Source organism: Magnolia sinica, chromosome 10, assembly GCF_029962835.1.
Source record: "Magnolia sinica isolate HGM2019 chromosome 10, MsV1, whole genome shotgun sequence".
Taxonomy (NCBI): Eukaryota; Viridiplantae; Streptophyta; class Magnoliopsida; order Magnoliales; family Magnoliaceae; genus Magnolia; species Magnolia sinica.
Genome location: NC_080582.1, coordinates 10,120,186 through 10,131,481, shown reverse-complemented (window position 1 = coordinate 10,131,481; position 11,296 = coordinate 10,120,186). Strand labels below are relative to the sequence as shown.

Here is an 11,296-nt window from a genome sequence, read left to right as displayed (position 1 = left end):
AGTATTATATTTGGACCATAACACATATGCATTCTAGAAAATGACTGGGACTGTTTCGATTTAGCTGAATAAATGCCACGTGTACATAATTTATGTGCATGTGTATTTATTTTTATAATCCGGCAGATTACCACAGTCTTTCTCATTCTTTTAACTCATGTAATCAGAGGCTAGCATTCATGATACATTTCTCTGTCTCTTTCACACATTCTCAGTCTCTCTCACTCTCTCTCTCTCTCTCTCTCCAAAAGCCTCTCTTCAAGAGGATTGAAGAAGGCAAGAAATCAAGATGGGTTTTTCTCATGTCTCCTCATCATCTGAAATTCACCGTCCAAGAATGTGAAGTTGAGAGATTGCATTCCTCTCTCTCTCTCTCTCTCTCTCTCTCTCTCTCTCTCTATGTGAATAGCAGAAAATGGGAAAGAAATGCTATGCTCTTCTGCTGCTCATATTCATGGTCTTGTTGTTTGGAGGCTTTTCATCAGTTTCAGCTGCTACTACTACAGGAAGTAAGTGGATTAAAACTAGAAAAAAGAAGATACCTATATACACCCTGATTGATTTGAATACACCCATTTTCCATTTGGGTTATTGAAATGGTACGCTTTTATTCTATTTCAATTCCAAAAATGGAAATTGGGTGTTTGCATTTAAGAGGGTTGGTGTTGATAGTACCCCCTTTTTTTTAGCATTTCAGCTGAAATCTCCCAATTTTGTAGGATTTGTAGGTGGGGTTTTCTCCAATGCATTGTCTGCACTCTGGAAATGGCTTTGGTCATTACAAACTAGTACAAAAACAGGTAAAAATCTTGCATTTTCAGCTTTTTTACGGTAATGATATTTAAACCCATGTTTTTTTTTTTTTCTTCTTTTAATGCATACACCCCATCGTCTAGTTCTGCTTCTTGAATCATACAAAAAAGCAGAAATGTGGGGCTTATGCATAAAAAGGGAGGGTATTTCAGTTTCTGCTGGAGTGTTTTGATCTGTTTGGTCGCCACATTTTTTCACTAAAAATTTCAGTTTTTTAGGGTAATGATATTTACACCCCCATCTTTTGATTCATCCACCCCTTTTTTTGTACTTCTGTTTTTTGAATCATACAAAAAGGTAGAAATGTCGGGTTTTATGCATCAAAAAGAGTGGGTCTCAGTACTTGCTGAAGATTTTTCTGTTTTGTTACCACATTTTTTAGGGTAGTGATATTTACACCCCCATGTTTTTTATGCATCCACTCCATTTTTCTAATTCTGCTTCTTGTGTAGTAGCAGAAATGTATAGAAGGGGTGTGTGCATAAAAAAGAGAGGGTGTGAATATTTATAATTTCCTTTGTTCTACTGCTAGAGATTGTTTCCATGTTTTTTGTTTTCTTACAGCGATCTCAGGTGTAAATCGCCCGGTGCTGAAGTTCGAGAGTTTATATGCTGTCGAGACGGTGTTTGATGGAAGCAAAGTTGGAATTGAGCCATTCACTGTTGAGGTCTCATCGAGTGGCGACCTTCTGGTGTTGGACTCTACTAACAGTAACATGTACAGGATATCATCGCCGCTATCACGATGTAAGTTGTTGTTTCCTTCATTGATTGGTTTTTGTTATTATCTTCGATTCATTTGTCTGCTTTTGATAAAACCCAGATGTAATTTTCTGAAATTTGTGGTCTGGATTGGTTTTTTGTTGAGTTTCTGCAAAACCCAAGTGTCTGATTTTCTGCAAATTGCTGTTGGGAGCTGATATTTGCAAGCATTGTTTATGATACATGAGCGCCATTTCCTTTTTGGTTTCCTATATTCGGGTGCGTTTGGTTGTACCAAATATCATGAAATTTCGTGGTATTTTGCACAATTTCTTGATTTTTGGTGCAACCAAAATGCACTCTTCGCCTTCGCCATTTTTCCTGATATGTTTTTTTTTTTCCCCAGTTCCCACAGAAATTGAACACCATTTTTCTCGAGATCTTGTCTTTAGGGTGCAATGCAGTTTGGTTTCCTACATTCGGGTCCGTTTGGTTGTACCAAATATCATGAAATTTATTGATATTTTTCACAATTTCATGATTTTTGGTGCAACCAAATGCACTCTTTGCCTTCGCCATTTTTCCTGATAAGTTTTTTTTTTTTAACCCCAAGTTTCTGCAGAAATTGAACACCATTTTTCTTGAGATCTTGTCTTTGGGGTGCACTGTGGTTTTAGTTCGGTTGCATTAACAAATTGGCAGCATGAACAGCAGCAACCTGTCCACAGTTACATGGCATTGGTGTACATCAATCCACATTGTCCAGATCTCGGGCCCATTTGCAGGAGGATCATTGCCCATTTGCAGGAGGATCATTACTCGAACATCACATTGATAGATGATCTTAATCACCCAATGCCAACCTTTTGAATTTGACTGTCAATCATTTTACTTCCTAGCCACTCATTGGCTGGCCACCTATCGAACAGTGAGGATCACTCTGTCAATGTTTTTGGGCTATGGTCCATTCACTAAGAGGCACTCTGCAACTTGGACCGTCTGGATTGCACTGTTGAGTGTGGATTGTTTGCGAGCTCCATTTTTGAAATCTTTTGGGCATTTTGTTCATTCCTAGCACACCCCCAAATCCATATTTTATGAAATCTATCATTTCCTTTTTGTAAATTCTTTTATCTAAAGATAGATTTTGTTTCTGAAATTTATGGCATTTTATTAAGTTTCTGAAAGAAATCTGATGATTCTCCTCCGGAACCCATGTCAGATAGCAGACCAAAGCTACTTGCAGGCTCGGCAGAAGGGTACTCTGGGCATGTAGATGGGAAGCCAAGAGAAGCAAGGATGAATCATCCACAGAGCTTCACTATGGATGACAGAGGAAATATTTATATCGCAGATACCATGAACATGGCAATCAGGAAAATCAGTGACTCAGGTAAAGGCAAAGGTCCCTTGATCTGAGGTATTATATAATGCTCGATGGAAACTAGGGGCGTGTTTGTTTGGGCCACCATCTTTTACAGGTCGGCCACCTTTCAGTGGTCTGGTCTGATGTATACCTGTATCTCACCATGGGTGGACGATGGGCAAAATTCTCCTTGATCTAACAAATGCCAGTCATCTGATTGGTGGATCTTGTACTCATTGTGTGACGACTGTTTGATATTGAATATACTGTTAGCCATCCATTTTCAGGCCAGCTACTGAATGGCTAGAATCGAACACTTCTTTTGTGGGGTCACGGGTGAGCCCAACAGATAAATGGTTGGATCAGTAGAATGTGGTCCTCACGTGTATGGAATCTTGGCCTGAACTGAAATGCCACTAGTTCTTGTTGAGCATTGTATATTGCCCCCATTGGTTCTGCTTTCGCCCCCTTCGAATGAAACTTTTTATTTTTTTATTATTTGATTTGACAATAGCAGTACTAATTTGGCCATGGGCTTGCCATGATTTGTTTGAGAGGTTTGCTTAAGCCCACATGCATATATAGGGCAGCTGGCGGACATCTTCATGCCTCCAAAAATGCCGGGATGGCATTTGGGTGTGAGATCGAAGCCATCCATCAGGTGGATCATGTAATTTAGATGCACTAGCCCAAGAACATGGTCTAATCATAGTGTTAGAAACCAGCAGATGGCTTAGTAAACCTTGGCCAAGTCATTCTCATCTGCCTATTAGTTCTGTAAACCGTTGGCCATCTGATGAGTGTGGACTGGCCTTGTTTTTCGGCCAGGGCATCTAAGGTGTGGGACCCACCTGCTAGATGGATTGGAACTCATGCCCACTTGCCATGCTCGCACATGGTGGACATAATTGGGTTGCCTTATACATGTGTGTGGGTCACGCAGCAGTAGCACCTCTTTGTTTTGAAACATCATGGAAGATCATGGAGATTCAAGCTTTTTTATTTATTTATTTATTTATTTTATATATCCATGTTATCAATAGCTTCTTATTTTCATATTTTGGTTGGCATGGCTGCTTGTTCTTTTCATTTGGTTTTCAAATTGAGATCATCTCCACTGTAGTTTCCAAAAGCAATTTGAACTTCAAATTGAACTACACACTGAAATTCCCTTGCAATGAGTTCCGGTTGACTCTGACGAACTGATCCGTGTCAGAATCAGCCTCACACCCAACAAGTAAAAAGGAGCTTTTAGCTTTGCTGCCTACATGGTGACTTCCTCTTTAGATGCTGCGGCATTTTCTGGCAGGACGAGATTTAAGGAGTCCCATTCAAACGGTGAAGGACTATTGAGAGAACTCTTCAAGATTCTTGAGAGTCAAACCAAGGACTAAGCTTCCACCTCATTGGAGCCACATTTCCTTTCTTTTCAAACTTCAATCTACAGTATCAAAATCAAAACTAATGAACTCCTAAAATGATTTTGTGATTTTATAACACTTACATTGAATCATCGAATTCATGAGCACGGAAACACTAATTCAGTTTCTCATGTAGAGATTGATTGAATTAAGAAAGTACCTATTCCTTTTCTGTTTTTATCAGGAGATTCTGTATTGATATTTTCAAGAATGCTAATATTCCAGATTTTCTCCTTGAATTTACCAGCTATACTTGTCCATGTGAAAGAGAAATGATTTTCAGGGATCTGTCTCTCCTTTTTTTCACAATGCTTTAAACGATTTTGTTATAGCTTGGAAGAAATGGAAAAAAGCAGGAAGAAAGGAATCTAAGTATACAGTGCTTCTTCTTCATCTTTTTTTTTTTTAATTTTTTGTTGTGTAGGGGTTACTACGATCGCAGGTGGGAATTGGAACAAGGGAGGAGGGCATGTAGACGGACCGAGTGAAGATGCCAAGTTCTCTAATGATTTCGAAGTGGTTTACATCGCTAGCAGCTGCTCTCTTCTGGTCGTAGATAGAGGAAACCAAGCGATCCGAGAGATTCAGCTCAATTTTGACGACTGTGCCAGCCAATATGATACTGGCTTCCCTCTAGGTAAACCATGATTGTTCATTCAATCCATGAGGAATTATATGATCCTTGACCGTAGGATGTGCATATTAATCCTTGCGTCTTGAGCTTATACGAGTGGGCACATCTATCCATGATCTAGTCTGTCATTCTGATGGACCATAACCCAAACCGTTCTCCTGGAATGGAAGATCATGGACATCCAATCTATGGCATTCTTCCTGTCGCTGTAATTTTCATTTTGTAACCACCTACTTGCAGGCCACTGTGGGCCAAGGCTGTCCAAAGTGGGACACATCGGATCAGCAATCTGTATAACCAAACCATGGGCCCACTTGTGCAGACTCATACTGATTCCCCTCAATCCATTATGCCCTTGTGTCATGCCTGCATCGATATTGGAGATGCGAGATGGCTACGTGGCTAGTTTCAATCACTGTTTCAGGCATTGCAGTGCTTGTAATTCCCGGGTATTTAGTCTTTACAAGTGGGGCCCATGTTCCAGTGATTTAGGCAGTTGATCCAATAGACCATGCCTCAAACAGTTCTCCTAGGATGGAATATCACGGCCATCCAATCTCTGCCATTCTACCCGCTGCTGTAATTTTCTTTTGTTTAACTGTTTATTGCCCTTGTGTCATATCTGCGCCGACATTGGAGATGGCTAAGTGGCTAGTTCGAATCAGTGTTGCAGTCATTGCAGTGCTTGTAATCCTTGGGTCTTGAGTCTGTGCGAGTGGGGCCCATGTTTCAGTGATGTAGATTGCTGATCTGATGGACCATGCCCCAAATGTTTCTCCCAGAAATATGGAATATGATGGGCATATCGGCATCCTAGCTCTGATATTCTTCCTGCTGCTGTACTTCTCTTTTCATAACTGTCTATTTGCAGGCCACTGTTGACCAAGCTGTCCAAAGTGGTACCCATCGGATCTATGATCTGTATAACTGGACCATGGGCCCCACCCATACAAACTCAAACTGATTCCTGTCAATCCATTATTGCTCTTGTATCTTGTCTGTGTTGATCTTGGAGGGGGCTAAGTGGCTAGTTTGGATCATTGTTGCAGGCATTGCAGTGCTTGTAGCGGCGGGCTTCTTCGGCTACATGCTGGCATTGCTACAACGTAGAGTCTGTTCGATTGTTTCTTCCAAAGATGTGAGTACCTTGTGCTTTTCTTTAATTTTTTCTCTTTTTTGAGAATCAAATGTACTTTGTTCCCCAAATGCCTTATCTTTTTCTATGAAAGAAGAAAGGAATTAAAGAATCTTCTAGGAGATAGTTCAAGTTCCCTTTCTCCGATTTCTCTCTCTTTTGCTTTCAGCGTCCAAGTTCTTTGTGATTTTCATAATTGGAAAATCTTCAGAAAGAGACTTTGTTTTATTCTGGGGGACTGAATCTTCAAACTCAAGAAAGAATCAAGAGCGTCACAAATCTTTCTTGGGATAATGAAATGCGTAGGATGTGTACTCGGGTTTTTCAGTTTGTACATTTGGGGTCCATTGTTCAGCAATCAGATGGTTGGTATGATGTGCACCATGCCTGAAAAATTTCCTAGACTGAAAAGATCCTCTCCACTGATCTTGGGCCCTTTTTCAGTTGATTGTGAGCTGTCGTATATTGTTCTTTGTGACTATCTATCTGCAGGTAGATTATTTGGCTCGTGGTTCATCCGTGATGTAGGTCCCAATGGACCAATGGTCTGGATCATCAGACCATGAACCCCACCTGTACAAACCATAGTTCGAAAACCCGAAAATGTGACTCAATTCCATCTCCGGTCAGGTCTGGTTGACTTGAACACTCAGTTGAGTCTTCACTTGACTCGATATTTAGTAATTAAATTTAAAATATGTAAATAGTTGTAAGCAGTTAAAGCACATGGAATAAGCTAGAATAATAAAATGGCTAGTATTATGATGGTTAGTGTCATTGATTTACATGAGGAAGGTCACGAGTTTGAAACTGAGTCATGTCTAGTCAACTCAACCAGGGAGGTGACTCGCTGAGTCTTATTGATTCAGGACTGAGTTGCAGCTATCAGCGACTTTCCCTAAACTCGGCACGAAATCTCATCAAGTCAAGTTGACTCAGGAGGTTCGAGTCAAGCTACCGAGTTTTAGGACTAGGGTAAAAACTAGAAACCCAAGTATATAGTGGGAGTCCTCTGTCAAAGATCCTATACTTCCATCCAAAATGCAAGAACATGAAACATGGAAATTTCCTTCTTTTTACAGGAACCTCGAACTTCTATAAAACAAAGTCACTCATCTAATCCGTATCAGAAGCCACTGAAGACATCATTCAGATCGCCATTGATTCCCATCGACGGTGAACTAGAGAAGCAAGATGAAGGCTTCCTTTTCTCTCTTGGAAATCTTTTCGTCAATGTTGGCTGGTCCATAACATCAATTTTCGGAGGAATATTTTCAGGTTTCAAAAAGAAGCCGCCAAACAACCAACATCTGCACCAGTATCAACAGCAGCGGCGGCCGCCAAACATGTGGCCGCAGCAAGAAAGCTTTGTTATCCCAGATGAAGACGAGCCGCCTTCTCTGGAAACAAGGACCCCGACCCCTCCACGAAAGACGTATGCCTTCATGTCCAAGGAGTCTGAGAAAACCAAACATTTCCGATTGGGGCGGGGTCATAACAACGGTTGGGATGACGAATTTCAGCAACCGCAGCAGCAGCATCACCAACAATATCAACAGCGTCATTATTCATCTGGCCCGCGTACTTACTACGAGCAGAGCTACGAGGCAACGAACGAGATTGTATTTGGGGCGGTTCAAGAACAAGATGGACAACGACGAGCGGTGGAGATAAAGGCTGTGGATTATGGACATCCCATGTATGATCATCACAACATCCGCCCCCGAATAAATTACATGGGTTATAACCATGCCTATTAATAACATTATGAAAAAATAGGCGCACTGTCACCACAGCCTTTTCTGTCTTTTCTTTCCTCAATCTTATTTGTTCTTCAAAATTCAGCTTAAAAAGAGTGAAGATGGCCAACAGGATGAATAGAATTTGTGTAGTAGGGAAGCCGCTTTGAGCTGTTATTTGCAGGAAGTTTTTTTTTTTTTTTTTTGCTTTCTTTCTTTTAATTATCGGCAGTTGTAAGTAAATGGATTCGTCTTCCCTCTTTGCATCTGATTCTATCGAGCTTATCTATTTTACTCTGCCAAAGTGTGATGGTTGATATACAAGCACTCAGAAATTGTGCATGTGGAGCACTCTCAAATTGCACAGCCCAAATCCGGGGACCCACTTTAGATAGGCCACCATTTCAAACTCAAATTGGCTGAATCATTTCTAAGCTCTGATGCGAATTTTTTGGCTAGGTATGGGCCACTGGCTATCTTTTATTTCAGCAATCCAAATTTCTACTGATTGCTTGGTTAGCTAATCAGAGTAGTATAATGTGGGTTTATGATCTAATTAGTGGTCCTGCTGTTTACACTGTTTGAGTTGCTTTTATGCCAAGTGTACAATTTCTTAGTGCCAGTATATCAACCACTGCACTATACCAGAGTATCAAAGTTTTTCAGCCAATAATAGAAATACCAAAAATTGTAAACAAACAATACCTTAATGAGGTCTGCGGCTGTGGATGTGACGAAGATACCAAGCACCCCACCTTGTGAAAGAGTTGCCATGCGTCCGCCTAACATGCGAAGTTGTAAGAAGGAAATGGCCAAGTGCCCCAACTTGTGAAAGAGTTTCCATGGGTCCGCTGAAAATGTGAAATTGTACAGAAGCAAATGGGCTGCGAGGATTCTTAGGATAATGGTGTAAATTAGTTTTGAAAATTGACAATCTAACAGGGTGCTTGGGACAGAGGCTGCAGGCTGCATATGATACTTAGTTGCAAATGTGCAAGCTAATGATATGGAAATGTTTTGGAAGTAGGATTGTTTTGTATACAGTGCAGGTTTGTTTGATTCTTGGTGATTGGGTGTCCGCATTTTAATCAATTCCCACTGGGTTACAAATGGCTTCCAATGAAGGAACAGAAGGTGTCGGTGGATCATCATAATCTCATCATAATCATCTAAGCATTATCACAACTAATCCAGGCTGGCTTTTTCAGCCATTCCATTATTTCCAGGGCTATGACTTCAGTTAGACCATAGGTGAAATCATGGATTTAAGACTCTGCAACTCAGAATGACTTGTCTGGTCTTGAGTAAAGCCACAACTCAGCTGAGTCAGGCTGGCCCAGCTGCCTGAGTTGCTCATGTTTTCAAACCATATTGGGTCCAACCAAATTCGAATCGACTCGACCCTGGGCATGCAAATGAAGCTAGAGTTAAGTAGGGGATCACTCAGACAATGACAACTCCCTACCTGAAGTTTCAGGAAAGAGAGATCCCTGAATAGAGAAATCTTTGCTTTCCTGAAAGAACTCATCTCAGTATTTTTGTTTTCTGGAAATCCAGCTTTTGAGTGATTTCTATGGACTTCACTGCTTGGAACTCTAGAGTTACATGGAACTTGAATTATTAAGTGGAGAGTTCCACCCTTCTAGGCAGAACCCAGGGGGTGGGGTTATTAAGTCATTGCTAAGGTAGCAATGGCTTACCTATAATCATGCTTGTGGTGGGTAAGCTGCATTTAGAAAAAGTCTATGACCACGTTGATTGGGATTTTCTAGATTATATATTAAGAAGGATAGGATGTGGAAAAAGGTGGAGAAATTGGGTTCAAGAATGCCAAATTTTCAGTACTGATGAATGGCTCACTAGAAGGATTTTTTAAATCAACAAGGATGCTTAGGCAAGAGGATCCATTATCTCCCTTCCTCTTTGTTGTGGTGAGTGGAAGCATGGTATTCCAAATCATCCGTGTAATGGCTAGCCGAAACAGGGGAAGAAAAAAAGTCGTAACAGCCCCGTAACAGCCCTGTAATGGTCAAGAAGTAGAGATTTTTTTATTTTTTTTTATTTTTTCCAAAAAAAAAAAAAAAAGGTGCCCACGACAGTTGTTATTGTCCATATTGTAACGATAATGGTGGTGGCCATTACGACCACTGTTACCGCTATGGAACACTTTGGGCAGAAGTGCTAAGTAACATGTTGTCCAAAAGGGTTTCTGAAGGCCTGTTTAGTGGCTTTAAAGTGGACAAATGAGATTTTCAAGTGTTTCACCTACAATTTGCGGACGATACAATATTATTTTGTGAAGCTAAAGCCACTAAGGTCTATAATTTTTAAAAAGCCATCTTTTGTTTTAAAGTGGTATTGGGATTGCATCTAAATACCTAGAAGTTCAAAATATTAGGTATAAGCCTATTAAAGGAGGTGGAGGCTTTAGTTGGAGTGTTTGGATGTAGACCCGTTGCATTCCCCTTGACATACTTGGATCTCCATTCAAGTGTTGGGAAGGTAGTGAAGCACTCGAGGGATTTGGCGATAGAAAAATTTGAGCAGAAACTCTCAGTATGGAAGAAAAGATTCTTATCATTGGGGGTAGAACTTCCTTGATTAAAGTGGCTCTATCAAACCTTCCGTTATATCTTTTGTCTATCTTCTGATGTCTAAAGAGTATGCTTAACAAGTTAGAGAGGCTTAGAGAAAAAGAAGTTTAATCTTACGAATTGGGAGGATATTTGTAGGTCTAAAGTAGTTAAAAGGCATCGGGATTAGGAGCTTATATTCCATGAATGTGGCACTTTTGAGGAAATAAATTTAGAGATATACTTCAGAAGAGGATAGCTTGTGGAAGGAAGTTATAGTTAGGAAATGTAGGGTGAAGGGGTGGTGGCCCAGTACTCCCTCATTCTACAAAGCTTCAAGGGTGTGAAAGGCTATTATGAGGTTGAAGGGTGCAGTTAAAGATGTGGTTTGTTTTGGGGTTGGGGATGGTTTGAGGGTTCGGTTTTGAGAGGATGTATAGCAGGGAAAGCGGGAGCTGCAAGATCCATATCCCAACTTCCGTTGTTTCATAGAAATCTTTAGGATGATGGAATTGAAGAATTGGTAGCTTTGTTGAATCAACTATTAGGTGTTGCTCTCTTGGAGAAGATTGATTCAGTGCGATGGAAATGGGCTAAGTTGGAAAAATTCTCGATAAAGCCTCCTTTTCATATGTTATCCGATGATTCGGCTGGATATGAGAAACCACATTCTTTCTTCCTATGATCCTATGGGGCTCCTTCAAAGGTGCTGCTTTTGCATAATTGCTGAGTTGAAATAAGGTCTTAATGATGATCAACAATCTAAGGAAGAAGGGTTCATATAGTGAATTCATGCATCCTTTGTTTGAGAAGTGAGGAATCCGTCCATCATATTTTCATGCAGTACTCATTCCCAAGGGAATTTCGGGAAAACTTCTTTTGGATTTTCGGAGTACCTTGGGTTTTGCCCAAG

General features: G+C 40.5%; 1 protein-coding gene across 1 annotated transcript; it reads left to right on the top strand.

Moving 5' to 3' along the window:
* Window positions 1-209: 209 nt before the first annotated feature.
* On the top strand, window positions 210-8,107 carry LOC131257945 (uncharacterized). Its single transcript, XM_058258920.1, has 7 exons — window positions 210-509; window positions 720-800; window positions 1,378-1,560; window positions 2,738-2,908; window positions 4,727-4,939; window positions 5,986-6,074; window positions 7,154-8,107. Exons 1-7 carry the CDS (start codon window positions 416-418, stop codon window positions 7,829-7,831), a joined length of 1,509 nt encoding a protein of 502 aa, XP_058114903.1. The 5' UTR covers window positions 210-415; the 3' UTR covers window positions 7,832-8,107.
* Window positions 8,108-11,296: the final 3,189 nt, after the last annotated feature.